Genomic DNA, 23,707 nt, shown 5'->3' on the forward strand with positions numbered 1-23,707 from the left:
GCGCCTAATCTCAGAAACACAGGCAAGACACTGGCTCATGCATATTTATGGCACACAGATTTTAGGGTTCGCGCCTCTCAGCTCTGTCCCCGAGCAACGATAAATTGGACGCTCTCAAAAAAAAAAACGAAGCAAAAAATACCGTCGCGCGAAGAACGTTTCTTTGGAAATAGGGCGAAAAGGGAAGAAGTTGCGGTTCTTGGCAGCATTAGTTTCTGAATATATTTGTTATTCTTGCTTCTTAGCATGCCTTTGAGGGTGTTTTACAAAGCTTGTCTCCGATGAGTCGACCATTAGCATAATACATTTAATAATTTACACCCGACGGCGTGTAGCCCTGGCAGGTGTCTGTCCCGCCCAACCGGTGTAATGTCCGGTATGGCATGGGCCCGGCCTCACGTCTGACTCAACCGCAACCTGCGCCGAACCGAACGCTACTAACGGATGCACTGTTGTTTTTTTCTCTTCTTCTCTCTTCTCTCCTATTTTCTCGCTTTTCCGTACTGCCAACTGCCCGCCCTGTACATCGTAGTGACGTAATGAACGCTCAGCGACAGATAGCAATGATTTCAGAGATGATTCACACTGCCAGCTTAGTGCACGATGACGTTATCGACCAGTCGTTTGCCCGGCGGGGTAAGCCAAGCGTCAACGTACTGTGGAACCACAAAAAGGTAAGCATCTTTTCACACCCAGTATCAATCCCTTTCCCTGAATTTCTAAGTGCTACTCTAAAACAAACGCAAATTCGTCGTGATTGAGTGTAGAATTGTGCCGCGTTTTTCTTTTTCGGATGACGTCAATTAAAGATAGTCGTAGAATTTCTGGATGACAGCTTTTGGTTGCAGGTTTAACATCGACTCCAGGTTCCAGCATCGCTTGTCCGGTATCATTCTGCCGCTTGACGTCAGTTGCACCATCACCGACACATGTCATGATCGAGGAGAGCGATGCCACTGATCAACTTAAGATCTTCACGCGAAGATTCGTCGGAGTTGGGGAATTCCCCAAATCTTGTACCAGGATCTCCCTACAACAACAATAATCACCCAACCCGGATACCGCCTGGTGAGGATTGCATCGCGGTGCGGCGTTATAATTTCAATTTGGAAGCAACAAAGCGTCGCCGCACACTTGCACACTTCCTCGCGGGATACGTGATGGAATCGTTGGTGTAACGCCAACACGCGCGCATCCTCATCGCGACGGCATCGCGAGCCTCAGGGGCGGGGGGGGTGCGCGAAAACATACGCTCGAACAATCGATTAACAACCGGATCGTGACTGCAATACGGAAACGGAAACGCGATGTTAGAGCGTTGTTTTCGGGCGAAGAAACGGGCACGGCGCGCTACTGGATGATGGATGAAGCTGGCTTGGCTCGAAATGGCTGGCGGCGGCGGCACGTTCAGTGCAGCGGCTGGGAGCGGCAATTAAGAGTGCCGTCCGTTTGGTATTCTGCGCATCGGCAGCCTTCCAGCTGGGGCTGACCTTGCTTATAAAGGGGTTTTCAATGATTGTATTGACATGCTGAGTTGTTGTTTTGTTCGGGTCGTTCTATGAGATATTGAATTGCACGGAGGCAGGCTTGGACATCTTATATGTTGCTATTGAGCTGTCATTAGTTTTTATTTATTGAAAAATGCGCCAAACTACCACTGTCGCAATCATTTGAATGTAATATACTTAATAACTAGTAAATTAGTTAAAATTAGTAATATCATCCAACAATTGTCTGGTATATTCATTTTACCCACAAATGAGAATGATTCAAGAGCTCAAACTTAAATGGTATGAAAGTGACAGCTCAACAGCAATACTGAACATGATATTGGGCGCATTAATTATCCTTCGTACAAGAAGATAACTTCTTCTATTTGGCTTAACGTCCTAAGCGGACATGCCGGCCTGTACAGGCTTTCGAAGTTTAATTCATTACCACACAGCTGGATAATAAATCCTTGCTACGGGGATACGGTCCATTCTAGGCTTGTACCCATGACGGCCGCATGTTATTGAGTCGTACGAGTTAACGACTGTACCACGGGACCGCGAGAAGTAGATAACGTCAATCTTTATAAAACACCAGAAGAAAGGCTCTACTAATACGCGATGGTCCATACTACATGCCTGGAATGAAAATTTCATCGCCCCAGCCAATGTCTTTCTTTCCCTTTTCACCTCTAAACAGCGCCGGCTTGGATTAGTTACCTCAAATAAAAATGTACACGCCCCAAAAATTGTCGTTCGCGTGACTGTTTGCTTCCTCATCCGCACACCTGCTTGAACGTGCATCGAACCTCTGCCAAAATGCACACCGCGTCTGTCCACAAACTGCGACGCTCTTTATGGTAGGCAATTAAGCGTACCGGCAGCTAGAAAGATCGCCACGAAACACTGGACCCCTCAATTGAAACATTAGCGCACGAGAGAGCAGTAGGTGTGCAAAAACAAACAAACAAAAAACGGCGTGAAAAAGGGGTCAGTAAATGGCCCGTACGTGTGGCATCCGACGTCTGTGCACTTGCCCAACCACGGGCAGGAAAGTGAATTTACGACCCATTAAAATTGAATTGCAGCGATTGTGCACTCCGGGCACTCGACGGACACCAGGCACAGCAGAGAGGCGAGCGGAGGCAATTTGTTTGAGGCGATACCGATCCGCTGCTGAAAAGAAAGCGCCACGTCGCGGCATGTCCGATTGTGCGTGCTTTATGTTGCTGTTTGTGTTTTCGATTGTGGACCATGTGGCTATGTGCGAAGATGGCTGTCTCACACCTTAACGCATTGTGATCCAGTTTTCGTAGGAGCGTGACCATCTGTGTTGGAGTTATGCATGCATTACTGCTAGTTCTCTAGGTTTTTAAGGATTTTCAAACTCAATTCTGTGGTCCAATCAGTTGCTTCTGGATGGACAAATCTCAACGTCTTATTACTCCAACGAACGCGTGACATTTAGCTCTCTTTGTGTTGCGGCTCGTTCCCGAAATACGATGCTTAGCCTTGGAACTTTTCGTTTCATCATCCGATCCGATTATTTAACACCAAGAGGCTACGCATATTTTGGGGCGGTCTCCTGTGTGTCTCATCGTTGTTTTGTTTCTCCTTCCCATTACTTCGCCTTTCTTCGCTTCATGCTTGTCACAGTTTTCCCTTTTCTGCCTCTTACTCATGCGATTTTTTTTGCTCTACTCTCTGTTCTCTCCGTGCATAGGTGACGCAGGCTGGTGACTACATCCTTGCCGTTGCCTCGATGCTGTTGGCCCGCCTGAAGCACGACGAAGTAACACACATTCTTAGTCAGGTGAGTGGTAGAGTAGCCGTATTACTGGATTGCACAGTCCAGTAAGCGATTGTCCAAATGCTTGAAATGATGCCGGAGTTTGTTATTATTATTGTTCACAAAACACAAAACACAAAACACAAAACACAAAACACAAAACACAAAACACAAAACACAAAACACAAAACACAAAACACAAAACACAAAACACAAAACACAAAACACAAAACACAAAACACAAAACACAAAACACAAAACACAAAACACAAAACACAAAACACAAAACACAAAACACAAAACACAAAACACAAAACACAAAACACAAAACACAAAACACAAAACACAAAACACAAAACACAAAACACAAAACACAAAACACAAAACACAAAACACAAAACACAAAACACAAAACACAAAACACAAAACACAAAACACAAAACACAAAACACAAAACACAAAACACAAAACACAAAACACAAAACACAAAACACAAAACACAAAACACAAAACACAAAACACAAAACACAAAACACAAAACACAAAACACAAAACACAAAACACAAAACACAAAACACAAAACACAAAACACAAAACACAAAACACAAAACACAAAACACAAAACACAAAACACAAAACACAAAACACAAAACACAAAACACAAAACACAAAACACAAAACACAAAACACAAAACACAAAACACAAAACACAAAACACAAAACACAAAACACAAAACACAAAACACAAAACACAAAACACAAAACACAAAACACAAAACACAAAACACAAAACACAAAACACAAAACACAAAACACAAAACACAAAACACAAAACACAAAACACAAAACACAAAACACAAAACACAAAACACAAAACACAAAACACAAAACACAAAACACAAAACACAAAACACAAAACACAAAACACAAAACACAAAACACAAAACACAAAACACAAAACACAAAACACAAAACACAAAACACAAAACACAAAACACAAAACACAAAACACAAAACACAAAACACAAAACACAAAACACAAAACACAAAACACAAAACACAAAACACAAAACACAAAACACAAAACACAAAACACAAAACACAAAACACAAAACACAAAACACAAAACACAAAACACAAAACACAAAACACAAAACACAAAACACAAAACACAAAACACAAAACACAAAACACAAAACACAAAACACAAAACACAAAACACAAAACACAAAACACAAAACACAAAACACAAAACACAAAACACAAAACACAAAACACAAAACACAAAACACAAAACACAAAACACAAAACACAAAACACAAAACACAAAACACAAAACACAAAACACAAAACACAAAACACAAAACACAAAACACAAAACACAAAACACAAAACACAAAACACAAAACACAAAACACAAAACACAAAACACAAAACACAAAACACAAAACACAAAACACAAAACACAAAACACAAAACACAAAACACAAAACACAAAACACAAAACACAAAACACAAAACACAAAACACAAAACACAAAACACAAAACACAAAACACAAAACACAAAACACAAAACACAAAACACAAAACACAAAACACAAAACACAAAACACAAAACACAAAACACAAAACACAAAACACAAAACACAAAACACAAAACACAAAACACAAAACACAAAACACAAAACACAAAACACAAAACACAAAACACAAAACACAAAACACAAAACACAAAACACAAAACACAAAACACAAAACACAAAACACAAAACACAAAACACAAAACACAAAACACAAAACACAAAACACAAAACACAAAACACAAAACACAAAACACAAAACACAAAACACAAAACACAAAACACAAAACACAAAACACAAAACACAAAACACAAAACACAAAACACAAAACACAAAACACAAAACACAAAACACAAAACACAAAACACAAAACACAAAACACAAAACACAAAACACAAAACACAAAACACAAAACACAAAACACAAAACACAAAACACAAAACACAAAACACAAAACACAAAACACAAAACACAAAACACAAAACACAAAACACAAAACACAAAACACAAAACACAAAACACAAAACACAAAACACAAAACACAAAACACAAAACACAAAACACAAAACACAAAACACAAAACACAAAACACAAAACACAAAACACAAAACACAAAACACAAAACACAAAACACAAAACACAAAACACAAAACACAAAACACAAAACACAAAACACAAAACACAAAACACAAAACACAAAACACAAAACACAAAACAAAACACAACAAAAAAGAAATTTCAGTTTTTGTCTCATCTAGTGATGGGTAATTCGGAGTGAAGTGAAAAACTGAATCCGACTCCGGAGAGTTGACCAAACTCGTCCAAAATTGCGGGTTCAAGTCTGGATGAGTTGGGGTCTCGATTCTTCCGAGACAACCTACCAGTTGTCTGAACCAGTCTATGTGAGTCCGAACGAGTCCTGTATTCCTTTATTGTATCTGTATTCGTACGTGACCGATTCGATTCCTGCAATTTACCCATCACTAGAGCCAATCAGTGACCCTATCGTCTTGGTGGCTTATTGCTGTTGCAGTTTCCTCTAATGCCGCTGCTGCTCCTTTCACTTCAAAAGGCGCGCAAAAGAGTGCCCTCGTCCCAAGTCATGAGAAATTTCCCTTTCTCTTCTTTTCGCGCAAAAAGAAACGGAAATTCCATTCCAAATCGGGGTCGGATTCAACGCATTCTTGGCGTTTGCGAATATTGTGGAAAGCAAGCAGCCGGCTGACGATTTTTCGATATTTGCATCTTTTGCAGTTTATTTTGCCTCAGAATCAGTTCTGTGTGCAGTTCTATGAAAAAGAGAGAGAGAGTGAGAGAGAGTGAGAGAGAAGGAAAGAGAGAGAGAGAGAATCGAGAATAGAGAGGAAGAGAGAGAAAGAAAATGAAAAATAGAGAAAATTGAAGAAAGAGAGATAAACTCATACACAATTGTTCCTGAAATGCTGAAATGAGAACTTATCTTTCGTCCAAACAAAAAAAAATGTGCGAAAATAAAGCAAAACACATATCCTCCAGTTGCTTTGCCAGCGTGCATGCGCCTGTCCGTGTGTGCGTGCATTTTTTTTTGTGCTACTTTCGATTCGGCACAACTTGCTCGATCCGGTCGACGATCTGTTTTCGTTTTATTTTTATGTTTCGTTGATGCTGTTCATTCGATCCGTCCATCCATCTTGCGAGCTCGGCTTACAACCGATACAGTTATATCACGCTGCGTAAATATGTTATGTTATGAGTGGCGGTGGCAAATCCGGTTTTGATTCGGCATCGGCGACTCAGTTTTTCAGATCCGGAGTCCGGGAGGATCCATGAACTCGTGCCGGAATACCCGGATTGCTAGTACAAAGTTACGTGTTATACCACCTGTCGTAGGATAGCAGTGGTAGTGGTGCTGTTCGCCATTTTTTGCTCGTGACCCGTGATCTTAGCTAATGCTGCATAAAAGCTGATATTTGAATGGAGCCACCTTCACCACTTCTAAAGGGCATTGCAGTTTTTATTGTGCCCATATTTCATTATTTCAGTTTAAATAAATGTGTTGCTGCTTTATTTTTACCGTGTTTAAAGCATTATAGCTAATTTGAGCAGTAAAGCAACGCACCGCAAATATGATACAAATAAATTGATTTCATCACCACCCGTCACTGGTGGCTGGACTGCTGAATCTCAGCCCACCGCACGGACTAATGGCGGTTTCCCAATCTCTTTGTCTTTCTTTATCTCTATCTCTCTCCCACGCTCTCTCTCTCTCTCTCTCTCTCTCTCTCTCTCTCTCTTGTTTGTCCATACCACTTATGCCTTCAAAAAACCGTTGAAAATAATCGCTCCTGAACCCGATAATGGACATCTGGCTAGAAAGTGCGCTGTGCCGGCTTTGCTATAAGAAAGACTTCAACGTGACAGCAAGCGACGAACCGCGTGGCGGGCGTGCGATGACGCACAGCGGATTTTATCTACAAATCAGATGAATGGCATTTGATGGATCGGTTTGATTGTGGCTGAACTCGCCGCTACCCTTCCGAAAAAAAACATACACACACACACTGAATTCTCCACCGTAGGGCGACAATAATGACCCCCCTGGTGGGGTGTTGCTGGTGGGAACCGGAAGCTCATTTGTCACCGGTGCAGATGCTCGCTGTGGGAACAAAAAGGTGCAAACAGTGCACCACAAGATGGATTCGATTGTGTCACAGTACAGCGACGGTGCAGCTTTAACACCCTCCTCCCTCCTCCTGTCTTCTCTGCGTTCAACTACCCCTTCCAACGGCGGTGGTGCTATGTTCCGGGATGGCGTGATATAATTAGGCTGTGCGCGAGGCTGGAGGACGGTGTGAAACTTCCCCCGGGCTAGGTAAAAAAAAAAAGATTTAGGAAACTCGAATCTACCCTGTGCGTGCGTGTCATTTGCTTGTAAGACGCTTGGTTATGGTTTTGTGCCAAAGGGCACACGAGCGGACGCAATGGAGCTCGCGTTGGCGTGTTCATCTTTTGGCGTCTTTTCGCCGCTCACTTCACACCCGCACCACTGTCCCTGTCCTGTCAACGCAATGGGTAACTCCATCGCAGCTCATTTGTCATCGCGGGGGGCAGTGGGGTACACACATAACCGCGACTGCCACAAATAAGGTCGGGCGGTGATGATAAAAAGAAAAAATGGCAAGGGAACCAACACAAGCAAAAAATCACACACAACTCAAAGCGCGTCTTGGAAAAATCGAGACGATCATGGGAAATCAAGGGGAGCAAAAACAAAAAAAAAAAAAACAATTGCAAAACGAGGTAATGGTGACGATTCCTGAATTGTCTTACGCTTTTTTGTTCTGCCCTTTTTCACAAGTTTGCCAAAGGCATTGATGTGCACGCTGATGTAACCATTAGCACACAAAAAAAACAGTACGGCCAGCAGACAGTAGCAAAAGCATAAAGCACCGCTCGTAATTTCGTAATATATACATATTTATATAAACCACGGCGCTCGCATCCGGACGGATGAACATGTTGCTCCAAACCAATCCATTAAGCGCTGACAGTAATGAGGAAATGAATGTTACATCAATAAAATAGAAAAATCATTAAAGTGAGCGAGCAAAGCGCCAGTGGCTATTCGGTCATTAGGAATGCCCTAGTCCAGCGATCGGCAGAGTGTACGGCACGCGGGTCGCATCCGGCTCTTGGCTGGCTAGATGGTTTGACGTGGATTTCATTGATTTTATATGATAACTGAATAATCCACTGTTACCCGTTAAAATTGGAGCCACATTTATTCTAGTGAAATTTGCAATTCTCAAACCATCCAATGGACAGCAAACATCTGTTCTGTTCACTGTTTCACATCTTGCGGAAATCATATCCATACACACCGTAAAAGTGTTGTTTTCTCCCGAGTCGGTGATGGAAATCAAGACATAATATGAACAGCCATCGAGCAAAAACAACGTAAAAACTGTACAGAAATGCAATCATTTCCATCGCTTAATAGTTTGTTTACAGTTCCATTCAACTTCCCTGAGGGAAGCCATGGCTATCAAATGTAACAGTCATAAAAAAATGTAAACAAAATGGGCTTGTATCCCTAGAAGGGGGGGGGGGGACAAAAATTGTCTAACACTTAAAGTGTTACAGTAGCAAGAAGTAATGGTGGCAGAACCAGACCGTCTGTCTGTCCTGTTTGTTTCTTCATTGACGGAATCGTGATTTAGAAACCCGATGAGGGTTGTGTCTTTGATTGATTCGCTTCGATGCATTGCAATTGTATTTAATTGCGCACAGTCACCACTCACGGCGCTAGAAGGATTTACGCTTTGATTTTTTTGTTTTTAGGCAAAATATATGTGTATACTCCTTGAAATGCTGTTAACCCAGTTGTACCAACATCGAGAAATGATTTGAAGCTTTGAGTTAGTGCACGAATTATTGGTAAAAACGTCTATACCATTACTACAGTTTGTGTTGCATTTGCTATCAGTTTTATAATATTTTATAATATTGCTAATATTTTATTTGACCTCAAACTTGTGACATTGTTTCATTGCAGCTATTTTTCATATGAGTCAATGAATCCGCTTTAAAATATTTATAAATTCTCTACTAAATTGTGCAACAATTGTGCCAAATTCAAGCATTTTTCGAGCAATTCTATATGCCTATTTGATTAGAACAATTAGTTTATTATTATTTTTGGATAAATTGTGTGGTATGATTATTGCGTGTAAAATGTTTGCCCCAAGCGTACGAGAACAATTTTGCTGACAAAGTAACGCACTGTAAAGTATGATTCGTCGACTAAATGTTGTGATAGATCTTTATGATAGAATTTAAATTTATAAGATTATAAGTATCACTTTAAGCAATTTGATGTTGACCGTCAATGGGCCGATAAAAAAATAATAATAATTAAGAGTCGATCATACACATTTAGAGTGAATTTACATTCAAAAGCATGTCTTTTATCTAGTGTTAATTTTAATTTGTAAAATTTAAAAACAAAAATAACTTAAACAACTAATTGTTTCTGCAAGCTGAAACCAATCACAAATAATGCTTCAGAGAATTATATGCGATGTTGTAAAATATAATTAAAAACACAAATATCACTGAACAACAAACCAAACCCGAAACAAATACACTCCTACAACATTCGCTACATTCTCGCATCTTACGCTCTACCCCAGCGTGAGACAAACCACGCTTAACGGCACACTTGCACAGCGGCCAGTGTTTGGCTTCCCTTTTCTTGGCTGGTGCCAGGCAGCGGCTGCGCGCGTTTACCGTTTGTCGCGGTGTGTCCGTGTCCACCACCGTTAGCATCAGCGCGCTCTGCTTCGCTGCAAATCTTTCCCGAACTTTCGGTTTCATTTCGCGCGCCGATGGCGCTGTTGTGCGTCTGTGCCCCCGCGTGTGCTCTGCGTGTATGCGTGCTGCAGCTTCACGACTGCATCCGACTGCATCCCAGCCCCGGTTGTACGGCTGCCGACAGTGTGTAGTCGCACCTCTTCTCTCGCTGGCGTTGCTCGGTGAATGGGAACGAAATTGGATTCGCGCGACCGCGAAGGTGCCCACACACACACACACACAGTGCGCACAGTGCGACGGTTGCGAAACCGAAAGGAATGGAGCAGAACACTTCGGAGTGTAGTAATTGGAAAAGCTTTTTTTTTGTTTTTGTTTTTGTTGGTCTGCTGGTATTTATTAACCACCGCTTTTGATCGTATTCTTTTTATCGCTCTCCCTCTTTGCGTCGTGTGCTGCATATTTTGCAGGGTTTGCCAAGTCATTTTGCGATGTGTCTAGTGAAAATGACTTGCTAAACCCTGCATTGGGACAGCACACATCGCAAAATGACTTGCTGGAAACCCTGTATATATTTTTTTTGTGCTCGTGTGCACCAGAAAACAAAAAAAAACACCAACGCCGAAGAGTAAAGAGCGAACGAAAAAACGGAACCAAAATAAAATCACACTAATGAAGGGATTTCACGATGCCACTTTTTTATATTGAGTTTGACAGATGGCGGCTGACATCCGCTCAACACTCCATACAAAACCGCACACACATAAAAAGTAAACAAACGCCGATTCGATCGCAGGCGGTCAATCAGATGAGCTGAATGAAAGGTTTGATTTTTTATGCTGAAGTAAAAATATGTTGTCAAGAAAGGATCTAAACTCTTTGCTTCCATACTCCAAAGTTTTAAAATCTATTGCAAACCGGAAAAAATAATGCAATTTAGAATGCTTCTTTGTTTTTTTCCGCAAATGGGGGCTTTTACGATATCATCCTGCTCTTTTGTATGAAGTTTGACAGTTGGGCGGCTGAAATCATGGCTGAACACTCCATACAAAACCACTGGCAAAACTAGCCTCACTATTTCAGCCTAGATTACAGGGTTTTTCCAGTTCAATAAACAACTTTCCACTTGTTTTATAACAATCGTCGTTTTGAATAGACTCTGCTGTCTGCTACTTGATCTCACGTCAGTTGGTGTAAGCTACACTGTTTAATTTAATTAAACAATTGTCATCTTCGAATGCACAACTGTCAGAGTCGCCACAGTTTGGTGTGGTTCTTGCAGTTTTAATAACAAAATTAATATGTTTTACCTGGAATGTACGGCTTGCACTGCATCTTGTTTGAATGATAGAAATGTGTTTGAATCCGTTTTGTTTTTGCAACAATTTGCTTAACAAAACAAACCTTGCCATAACGGACAGTGGTGCAATCGAAGATGACAATTGTGCTATTAAATTGAGCAGGGTAGCTTACATCAACTGACGTGAGATCAAGTGGTAGCCGGGTAATTGAAAAGACAAAAGTTGTTTATTTGACAGGCTAACCCTGTATTTCAGGACAGAAACATATGTAAACAAACGCCGAATCGTAGCGAGCGCGATCAGGTTAGCTCATGAAGGATTTAATTGTTTTTGCTGAAGCATAAATATTGCGCCAGGAAAGGTTAGAAATTGTTTCGATCGACTTTTTTAAGGTAAATATAAGTACTTAAATTCATTTCAAACAGAATAATTTTTTTTAACATGCATCTTTGTTTGTACATAATTGCTGAAATTCTATATGGCGTACCGTAACAATCCGCATGACCCCAACATTGTTCCACTGCCGGGCTGAAATTTCAGGCTTTCTGGCTTAAACTATAAAAGAGGCCAATAGACGTAGTTTAGACCTTTTCCTCCTTCACTACAACTTCTCCACTTCCTGCGGTGCGTTACGGTCGATAGGTTTTCGGTTTCGGTGTGGGGCAGCTTGGCTTGCTGGCGGTGCTGGTGCTGCACCAATCTATTTAATTTTCCAATCATCAACAATCACGATTAGTGGCGACCATCAAAAGCACCAGGCACAGCCGGTGGTGCTGCAATTTTCCACCCTACCCCCACACGCCGGTATTGCCACCCGCCGTTTTGCTGCAGAAAATCCGTGACGGAGAATGAAAAGCAAAAAAGATAATGATGTAAAACGAAAAAACCCACACACACACACACACACCAACAAAATCATTGACCTACATATGGGTACCCATCCGGCCCTTGGCTAAACTCACAGCACATTCGCAGCCTTCTCTTCCGGCCTTCCCGGACTGCTCTCGCGCTGTTGTAACATAACGGTCTTTTCTATGCCTGTGTGTTAAAAGTGATCGCGCGCGGCGACCTTGGCGCTAGATGATGCTGCTACTAGTAGCTCGTGTGAATATATGTGTGTGTCGGATGAGAAAAAAAAGAAGAAAAGCAACATCCGAACGCAAACGCTGCACTGCTTGCTTGCATGCATGCGGCTGTGCGTGCGCGATTGTGACGTGTAAATTTGTGCCAATTTTCCAATTCGCTTGCATCGCTTTTGAGTTTGTGTTTGTCTTTTCCTTCTCGAAACACTCATCCGGGGGCCGAAAAAGGGAAAGCCGCCTTTTATTTCAGTTGGACAGGAAGGACAGCATAAGGGAAGGGATGATGGTCGCCGTTGTATGCCCGTGTTGATTTATCATGACCGGGCCCCCCCGGGTCTCGTGTCGTCTCTCCGCTGCTGCAAGCGTTTGGTGCGCGGATTTTTTAAACACGAACGACCGATTACTCAATATCGCTCACGGGGGATCACGGTTGGCACGAGCGAGTGGTGCCGTGCCAGCTACATTGTTGTCGCAGTAGTTTCTACCCCAAACGCACTGTGTGTTGCTCGGTGGAAGCGGTTCAATTTGCTAATTAGTACGGCAAACACAGTGTTTGCTGCGCTCGTTCGTGGCCCAGACCTTCCTGCCACGGTTGGTTGGGGGGGGGGGGGGGGATAGACCTGGGGTTTGTGGGGCTCTACTCTCTGGGCGCGAGATGCTAGTGTGCACAAAGTGCGTTGGTTGGTGAAACGGATTGATTGTGTCTGTTTGCACTCGAATCCTATAGCACGGACTTGTCACGCAGCGCCGAAACCAATTGGGAAAATCACAATCTCATCATCGAATTCGTATTGCATTCGGTGTTTGCGTTAATTCAAGATGTGATTGCTCACACACACACACACAAACACTCATGCAAAACAGATGTTGTGAGATTGGTTTAGTTCTCACGGTCATGTGGTAGTTTTGCCTTTTTTTATTGCTGCAGCACACATAAACAATAGACACACATTAGCGCGCCGAATTATTGGACGATTCGGGTGCTCAAGTACGACTGGCGTGTGTGGCGTGTGTACAAAATGTGGTATAAATGTTATCCAATTATAGCATAATAGAGGTGGGTAAGTGTCAAGAGCAGATGGTTGTGGCGACGAACCTATTTGAAAGGATAATTTGATTTCAGTATGTTGCCTACTAGACGGGAACATTCATTATAGGAACCGGTAATTGTGACATTGAGTTTTCAAGGAACCAAAAAAAAGTCCTTCGAACCGGATGTACTACAAAAATTGAATATGACTAGATGGTGCATACCGCTCTCGGCTATCTTTCTCTCCCTATCTCTCTCACTCTTTCCAAAACAAAGCGCTCTTTTGTTGGGTTGGGCGTCTACCAAAAGCAAATCGTTTCATTTAGTAGGAAGCGAAGAAGACATTACTTTGTTGCGATGTTTTTTCCCCCACAAACAACGAAGCGTAAAAAGGTAGCCAAAATCAACAAGGCTGAAACATTGCACATGACAACATTTAGTATGTGGCCATCTGTCATCCTGGGTGGTGTTTCTGTTGGACATTCGATGTGTGTTGTTTGTCGTAATGAAAGTAAAAAGTCCACTCCGGGCTGTTGTTGTATTGGTGGGGGATGAATCATAGGCCAAATCTGTGTACATCTCACGTAATTTTTTTCTCTGTTGTTTCGTTTTGCTTTTGTTGTCATGTTATTTTCTTCTCCTTAGGTACCATCACACTCGATGCTCCTTTTACTAGCTTCTTCGGAACTCTATTAGAATTCATTAGATGCCCGAAGAAGCGTACAAGGTATAGTGTGTGTGTGTGTATATGCACACGCTTGCGGGTATATTGTGAGGGTCGTTTCAGTTTTGTGCAGAAATTAGCACATACTGTGGACGGCTTGATGGGCTGAACCAGTCCATCAACCCATTAGTGCCCCGAGGGCGTCCAAAAAACCTGAACTCAACAGTATGATGCTTTATAGGCTAGCTAGATGCGTTCCAATACCCGGAGCGACCTGTCATATGAACAAAAAAGTTAAATACGACTTACAATTTTGTTGTTGTCTTTATGAGCTACTCAAGAGTAACTTGATGTTATTCACACCAATACCAAAATCGATAGGTTTGTTTTTATAGGAATAGGCATTAATAATTTTTAAAGGTAGATTATTGGAACCAGACTCTGTTGCTATAAATTCAGAACAAAATAATGGCCTTGGCCCAAAGATTCAACTAGTTGCGCATTACTTTATATGTTCGAGAATAGAGCCATTGATTATTAAAAATTTGCACTCTTCAAATCTTTGGCAAGTTCTTGACAGTTTGGAAGCGAGTGGACGATGTCATTTCTAAATAGCTGCTTCCGATATCTGAGGCCTGAGCTCCGACAATGCTTCCTTGTGGCGTACTTCTGCAGCGTTGATGAATCGCTCCGAAAGCGAAGATTTTATTTTCAATTTCATAGCTCTGTTGAGAAGCTGCCATTGAATTGAAGCACAGTTTACTCCATATTCATCCCTTAAATCTTCTCATATCATCGCCATCTTCGTTCACTTTTTATATGAATGTTCCAAATCCTTTGCCCCGTCCATGAGCTTCGTACTATTTATTCATGCATGCATTTATTATCTCTATTTTGCTCCAACAGGTTCTAACAGATTTGGTCCAGGGCGAGTTTATGCAGCTGGGCTCAAAGGAAACGGAAAACGAGCGTTTCGCGCACTACTTCACCAAGACGTACAGGAAGACGGCATCGTTAATAGCCAACAGCTTAAAGGCGGTAGGTGTACTCGAATGATGGTTGCTAGCCGCCGAGTTGGGATTTTATCCCAGCATGGTTCAAAGGTGGTGGTAAAATGCATTGCAGTGTAAAAAATATTGATAATTGGTAACGATGTAGTCTGCAGGAGCCTTCGATCAACAAAATTTAGGTCCATAGTTTGCACTCCATAGGTCCAGAGGTCCATATTCAGACTTGAGTTGTAGTGTTGGGTGAATCTGATTAAGATTCATGAATCTGAGTGAATAATTCAGTGAGTCTGAAGTCTGAAGTGGACTCTCCAAAGATTAAACGAGCTTGAGCTTCTTATTATTATTCTTCTTCTTGGCGTTACAACCTTGGCATGCCAGCTTATAAAGCCATTTCGAGACTTCTTGACAAGTACCACGAAGTCGAATAGTTTGTTTTGCTACGGGGAAACGGTCCATGCTTCCAGGCGGTGCAGACTTGAGCTCACGACGGGCATGATGTTAATTCGTGCGAGTACAATGGGATCGTGCAAATTCAATATTTTCAAAATATCAAATTCAAATATCTCCAGAGATACATGAATCGCTGAAGAGTTATGTATCTTGAAGGATACCAAAATCTCTCGAGATTAACGAATCCTTGGAGGCTTATGAATCTTAGAGTTTTATGAATTCTTGGAGATTCGATTCGAGATTCGATTCCCTCATCGCTGTTGATTCATATGAATGGATCTCAACGAAAGAATCATGAAACCCAACTCTATTCTTTTGGTAGTGCAATGTCCTCTATCTTTTATGAAAATCAATTATAGTCAAAAATCAATCAATTCTTCATTTCAACCAAGGTTGCCGATAGTAATTAGAAGTTCCATAATTGTACTTCGGATCCCAAATTCTCTTTTCGGTCTTTCGATACAGAGGACTTGTATTAGACATTTTATCAGACAAGTATTAAAGACCAATTTCTCCAGTTTGACTCTCAGAACATACTCCTTTCCAAAATTTGAGTTAGGATTTCATATAGTGCAAACATCTTATAATGTTCGGAGTCCTTAGAGTGTTAGTATTACCAAAACTCGTAATTAATAAGTCTTTGTCCAAGAAGATTTGTGACATCTGACACTGAAGTCACTAAGTCAGGGCTCTTCCAGCTAAGGAACAACTTAATTTGCTTCGCATTATTACATATTATGTCATGTCTGGGCGTCTCAAGTGTCAAGTCAAGTGTTACGAACGTTTTGGACTTCGAGTGCCGCCTTGAAGGCTTGAGTTTGCTCTGTATTCTTTGTCAGGATTATTTCATTTGTCTCCTTTATTTGCAAAGCAGAAACTCAATCTTGAAGTATTGTAGAGACCATGAGTGTTTAACATTATTTAGATGAGCTGAATAGTGTTACTACATCCAGGCACGTGCCACACACCGCCACATTTACATCCTAGTGACATCAACTACTCACCGCTTCCCCTTTTCTGTCCCTTTCGCAGGTTGCTGTGCTGTCCGGTGCGGACGAGCAGATGGCCGAGCTAAGCTTCCAGTACGGGCGCAACCTTGGGCTCGCCTTCCAGTTCGTGGACGATCTGCTCGACTTTGTGTCGAGCTCGGAAGCGATGGGCAAACCGGCGGCGGCCGACCTGAAGCTCGGCCTGGCCACCGCACCGGTACTGTTCGCCTGCGAGAAGGTATGAGCGCATTGCAATGCACAACCTGCGTTCCAAACTAAAACCCAACACCGATTCCATTGCAGTTCCCCGAGCTGAACCCGATGATTCTGCGCCGCTTCCGCGAACCCGGCGATGTCGAGCGGGCGTACGAGCTGGTGCACCAATCGCAAGGCCTGGAGCAGACGCGCTTCCTCGCCCGCAAGCACTGCATCGAGGCGCTCCGGCTCGCGTCTCAGATCAGCGAATCGCCCTACCAGAAGGGTCTGATCGTGGTCGGCGACTTTGTGCTCAACCGGATGAAGTAAACGCAGAGCACGGATCCCGTAAAGATACGCAGAGAGAGAGAGAGAGAGAGAGAGAGAGAGAGAGAGAGAGAGAGAAAGGGAGCGAAACCTCTCGAACCAATTTCCAAATCGATGTCGACGACAAAGAAAAGAAGAAAAAACAACAACTCAACAACAACAGAAACAAGACCGCCGATGAGCCTTCCTTCCGCATTGCTTACATATATATATATATATAGATATGCACACGCGACCTGCAAAAAAAAAGGTTTCTAACGGGTATCTTGGGACGCCTGAACCGTCGACAGTGCCGCTAGCAAAGTGTAAGAAGATAAAGTGCAGTGCGTTTTCGCACAACACAAGCGGTAACGCGGGTAACGGTGGAAATGCTAATGTAAGCAATATCATATACACACACACTCACATAACACAGCAGAAAAGCCTCAGGAATCGTAGAAAAATGAATGCAATGAGACCACCAGCAAAGTATATAGCAAAAATTGTCGAAAACACACAGCAGCAGCAATATACCAGCCAACCATCAGGACGGGCGGTGAAATTTTCCATTCAAACAGCAACAGCAAACGCTCGGCCTTAACGCAGCAGACACGGTTTAGACGTTTAGATGGACTAATCATATGCGTAGCGTAGTGTTAAGGGTCGATCGAGTGCCTGCACGCATCGCAACGGCATCTCTTATCAAACAAGGAACCCTTCCTTCCTTTCTCGTACTCTTCCTACGGTGGTGATGGGGTAAAACTACTGGACACACGGGTTTGTGTGCATTTCTGACTAATCACTGTTTTGTTTTTCCGACGTGTGTTTGTGTGTTGTAGGGTTTTGTGTGGCTGCTAATTTAAAAAGAAGGCAAAACGGCAATTCGCGAATGCAACGCAAACGCAATAGAATGGTGATACATGTTTGGCCTGAGTATGAGAGCGTGTACGCTTAATTTAGTGGAGGTTTTTTTGGGCAAAGGATAGCCATTTATGTTTTGTATTCAGAAATTTGCGCCTGTTGGGGCAGAAAACTGATCGTAAATAATTTACTGTAAATGTTCTACCGTTTTTTGATATTTGTTGCGACAAATAGAAAGGGCAAATTAAAACACAAACATGTTCAAACATATTTCTCTCTCTCTCTCTCTCTCTATCTCTCTCTCTCTCTCTCTCGCTCGCTCTCTTTTTCTCACTGTCTCTGACGCTCTATCTCTCTACTACTGGCAGCCTGCTTTAGCATTACCAAATAATTTTTAGCCCACCACCCCGACACGACCAGTATATTTATTTATCCAACTACCCAAAACCCAAACCCAATGTGTCATGCGTACATGCGAAGGAGAGTTTGCGGTAGAGCGTTTCCCAATTTTTCCTCAACTGCACAGCACATTAACCGTGTCCCCGTTTCATCTAATTATACACCACATACATACAAAGAGCTGCAGCTTTGGAACCGGCAAACCGCACGTTTGCTCATGCCAGATGCGTCCTGTACATAGGCTACTTCCCTGCCGGCCCATCTAGGTAGAAGAAGAAACAAAACAAAAAATATGGCAACACGATTTGTAAACAATTGAACAGGCGGTCAAATGTTAGCACAAATCTACCCCGAAACGCAACATACAATACAATCCAAACGCCCCAATCGAGACGGCAAACGGAACAAACAAACGAATGCTGTTATCGTACGAACGGGACAAAAGAACACACAACAAAACAAAACAAAAAAAACGAACGCTTAGTTACCGTTTTGATGGTAGCCGAGACCGGGTGATGGTGGCAGCTTAGTAATTAGATCACAAAACCGCAAACGGTCGAAAATAAGTACCGCTGATTCGGACAACAGCTAGAGTAATGCATAATAAAAAAGAGAGAGATAGAGAGAGGGAGAGAGAGAGAGAGAGAGAGGGAGAGAGAGAGAGAGCGGGAGAGGGAGAAATGTAAAAGAAACATATAAAAAAACAGAACAGCGAGAGTGAAAAGACGAGCAGCGAGGCAAGATGTGTACGATAAAGCAATGGTACGAGGGAAAGTAGGAAATCTGTAGCGTCAAACTGATTTACAGGGCTTCGAATCATGCAAATGGAATAGTTAGTTCAATTCGGTTCGGGCAGGGGACGTCAAACTCCACGGCTAGCGGGCCGCATCCCGGACCTCGAGAGCCTAATAATGCTGATTTTGTAAAGGGTTAAAACAATAAATATAGTCTATTACTTGTAACTATTTTCATCAAACAATGTAATGTTTACTTTCTAGAGACACGAAACACAAGCTAATGCTAATGAAAAGCTGTAGAAATTGTAATGGAATGTGGCTACCCGAAAACGGGAATTTTGCACGCGTACTGTTCTGTTGCATATTTCGCAGCCGTGGAGTCACTCAAACATGATAAATTAGCAAAAAAAAAAATCTAAAATGTGTGTTTGGGTTGTTATCACGGACAATTTTGAAGCTCCACAGCCAACCTTCAAAATAACCCCCGCGTTCGGTTGACGCATTGCCTAACCCAGCGAAAAAAAAGATGTGAAATTTCACAAAAATGTTTGAAAAGTTCCACGTGACGGGCCCAATAGATTAACCAAGAGGTAAAAAAAAGTGTGAAAGTGCTATAAAACACTATAAGGAACGGTAAAGAGCCGCACTTTTGCACGATCGCTGGCCCCTAAATCGATTGAACTGTTCCATTGCATGATTCGAACGCCCTTCTGCATGCCCATTAACGGTGTGTAACGTCTGCTCAATTACTTTATAATTATGCTTCCGTGCGTTTTCGTGTGCTTTTGGTGTGTGTATGTTTTTTTTTGTAATTGTGTATCCCTTGTTTGTTTGTCCCCAGTTGCACAAATGTAAGGAGTGAAAAGCGAGTATACAGAGAGAGAGAGGGAAAGAGAGAGAGAGAGATAGAGAGAGAGAGAGGGATAGAGAGAGAGAAATAGAGAGATAGAGAGAGAGAGAGAGAGGGATAGAGAGAGAGAGAGAGAAATAGAGAGAAAGCACACATATGTTACAGGATTTTCCAGGAGTTCTCATAGCTGTGGGACACTTTATTAACTCTTTCTTACGTGAAATGAAGTTAATGTAATAGCAATTCCATTGGATGGGAATTGCACTCTCTAGCACCCTTGTGGGACAAATCCAACAGGAAATTCCACGAAGGCTGATGGAAAGGTGTGCCATAGAGTCCAATTTCCAACACGTGCAATTCATTTCCAATAGGAAAGAGTCAAAGAAGTGTCCCACAACTATGAGAACCACTGGAAATACCTTCACAACGATCACCGGCAGAGAGCACGAGGAATCGGCCAACTCATTTGCCGACGAACAAGATTTCGGGAACCTCAATTGTACATAGTATCTAATATTTAATACGTCCCCCTTCTTTTAATGCCACAGTCTAACAATCGGGTCCATTGCATTACCTTTGTGACGAATCCTTTCGTGGGTTTATTATTATTTTTCGCTTTTTGTATTCTCGGTTCAGGTTTGCTCCCTTCTGTTGCAATGGCAGGCCGATAGTTAGTGAAGTTGTTCACCGTGGTCACAGCTCCCTTAGTACATTTTGTTTCCACCTTCTCGTCGAATCAGTAAAGAATTTATAACTCAAGTACAGATTTGATAACGATCACCCTCATACACACAATGTTCAAAGTTTACTGGAAATGGCCAATTAAAGGAAGTGCGTGCGTGTTTGATTTACTCTGTTTTCGATAGCAATACACTGATGAAAGAGGGGGGTATGTGGTACTCTCGATTAACTTTTTTTTTTAAATTTTGTTTTTTTTTTTAGTGTATGTGTCTTTGTTGAGCACGTGTCGTAAAGAGGGTTGTTGCTTATGGAAAATAAAATAAAGGAAGCTGTTAGGAAAGAGAAAAATATCAATTAAAAAGACATATATTAGCAAACACACCTATAAAACGCGCCCTTCTTTGTTTTTTCCCCCTATGATGTGAATAATAGGGAAATTGTGTGCATATAATTCAAAAATAAATCAAAACAAACAAAAACAAACATTGACAGAAGGAACGGTTACGTATATGAAACAATTATTAATCGCACGGTGCAAAGGGTGTTAGAAAAACAAACTGTTAATCATCTGCCTGTACGACTTGTTGGTTGGACTTAGGCTTAATCAGCGCTAGCAAACATGTACACAAATACACACACTGAAACGAATGCCTAGCGACTCCAGTGTGCCGCACAGAGGTGGCTACACACTCAAACAAAGCAAAATTTGTAACAAAATAACAAAGCAACAGCAAAAGCAAAAACGGGAGAAGGATAAAAATATGCAATTGAAATGTTAGCTTGCGTGTGCGTGTATAGGATAAAAATAAATGGAATAAAACAGAAATTGTATTCCCTGTTTTTTATTTTGTGGAGCTCATTTTCCGTACATATTATAAATATATATATATACAATAAATATACATGCATATGCTACACACTGACACGTGTATGGGTCAAAGGAAGGGGGGTAAGAAAACCAGTGTGAAGGTGAAGCTGCGCACGAGACAGGCGCAAGTGAATAAACCACAAAGTCAGTCATATGGTGTAAACCGATTTGTTTGTTTTTTTTTTCACTATTTTTTGACATTACTTGATGCTTAGCTGATTTCGAGACTCTACAGATACAGCTTAGGCATGTTGCAGGCAGGGTGCAACCGATTGCTACGACTGGTCGCTAATATGACACGTCAGCTACGCGACACTTTATGTTTAAAAACGCTCTACTGCTCATCTCACTGTAACGGACGTCTGTAAAATATTAAAATAAATATTAACGGTCAATTCGATGGCACAGTGGTGTTTTCCGTCAATCCCGATAGAGGACACTATCGAAGTAGAGTGGTTCTGATAACGATCGGGCCGAGCAGTCCCGATAACACGAAAATTCCCGAACGTGGCAAAGGTTACGATCTTTAGCCATTCTTTCACCGATCCCCGAACCAAGCGACTGAATTTTTAGCTACAATAATCTAACGTTGCTTAAAAAACGCTTGTGTTTATCATATTAATTGTACATTCGGGTGAAAGAAAGAATCCTGTTGATAACGTCTCCACAGACGTCTTTGAACGTGGAATTTTGGCGGCAGAACTTTTGTCTCATTGTGCTGTGACCCGTGATAGTGTGATCCAGTCATCCCTTTTTAATCTTGCGTGTGGTTAAAAATGTAAACGTTTTACAAGCAATATACAATGGTATAACCAGTCCATCGACTAAATAATTAAATAAATAAAAGTAATATTATTAATTATTACTATAATTAACATACATGAGGATCTGATGACGAAGCCTTAGGATATCTAAAACCAAACCCAACCCCTTACCGGTCCTGAAACCGATACATTACCCATACTGGTTCAGAAACTGATAATGGATTTTTGCCTGTTCTGAACCTGGTACTAAACCTATCCTGATCCAGGAACCGATTATGAACCCATACCGGTCCAGGAGCCGTTCACGAAACTATACCGGTCCTCGAACCGTTCACGAACCCCTACCGGTTCTGGAACAAATCATGCAGCCACAACGGTCCTGGAACCAATTATGAACCTATACCGGTCCTGGAACTAACCCTGAACCCAGATTGGTCCTGGAACTGATGCTGAACCCATATTGGTCCTGGAACTGATCATGAACCTATATTGACCCTGGAACTGGTCATGAACCCATACCGGTACTGGAACTGATCATAAATCCGTACCAGTCCTGGAAAAAATCATGACTTCATAACGGTTTTAAACCTGATACTGAACCTATACCAGTCCAGGAACTAATACTGAAGCTTTATCGAACCTAGAACCGATTGCGAATTTATACCGGTCCTTGAACTGATCTTGAACCCATAGTCGTCCTGGAACTGATCATGAACCCATATTAGTCCTAGAAACGATACTGAACCAATACCGGTCCAGGAATCGATAATGATCTCATACCGGTTCTGGAATCGATCATGAACCTATACCGGTCTTAGTACTAATCATGATCTCATGCCGGTCCTGGATCTGAAACTGCACCTATACCGGTCCAAGGATCGATCCTAAACCCTTACCGAACCTAGAACCGATTACGAACTCATACCGGTCTTGGAACTGATAATGAACCTATATTGATCGTCGACCTTGGTTATGAACGTATACCAGTTCTGGAACCTGTTATGACCCGATACCGGCCCTGGAACTGATCATGAAGCCAAACCGGTCCTGGAACTAATCTTGAACCCGTACCAGTCCTGGAATCGACTATGTTCCTATACCGGTCCAGGTACTGATTATGACATTATGCTAGTCCTGGATCTGACACTGAACCTAAACCGGTCCTGGAATCGATGTTGAACCCTTGCCGGACCTAGCACCGATTACGAACTCATACCGGCCCTTGAACTGATCATGGACCTGTATTGGTCCTGGAACTGGTTGTGAACCCTTACGGATCTTGGAACTGGCCATGAACCTATATCGGTTCTGGAACCTATCATGTGCTCATACCGATCCTAGAACTAATCATGAACCCATACCGTTTCTGG

At 42.1% G+C, this 23,707-nt stretch overlaps 1 protein-coding gene across 3 annotated transcripts in view; it reads left to right on the top strand.

Annotated features, from left to right (window-relative positions):
* The window catches only part of LOC120948424 (all trans-polyprenyl-diphosphate synthase PDSS1-like), a 56,568-nt gene extending 35,032 nt beyond the window's left edge, over positions 1 to 21,536 (top strand). For all 3 annotated transcript variants that reach the window (XM_049605369.1, XM_040364739.2, XM_040364749.2), the window contains exons 5-9: positions 533 to 674; positions 3,214 to 3,303; positions 15,134 to 15,265; positions 16,720 to 16,914; positions 16,980 to 21,536. In XM_049605369.1, coding sequence (XP_049461326.1) covers positions 533 to 674; positions 3,214 to 3,303; positions 15,134 to 15,265; positions 16,720 to 16,914; positions 16,980 to 17,201 — 781 coding nt within the window. In that variant the 3' untranslated portion in view covers positions 17,202 to 21,536. The remainder of the gene's footprint in view (positions 1 to 532; positions 675 to 3,213; positions 3,304 to 15,133; positions 15,266 to 16,719; positions 16,915 to 16,979) is intronic.
* The last annotated feature ends 2,171 nt before the right edge of the window (positions 21,537 to 23,707 follow it).

Source organism: Anopheles coluzzii, chromosome X (genome assembly GCF_943734685.1).
Source record: "Anopheles coluzzii chromosome X, AcolN3, whole genome shotgun sequence".
In the NCBI taxonomy this organism is placed as follows: Eukaryota; Metazoa; Arthropoda; class Insecta; order Diptera; family Culicidae; genus Anopheles; species Anopheles coluzzii.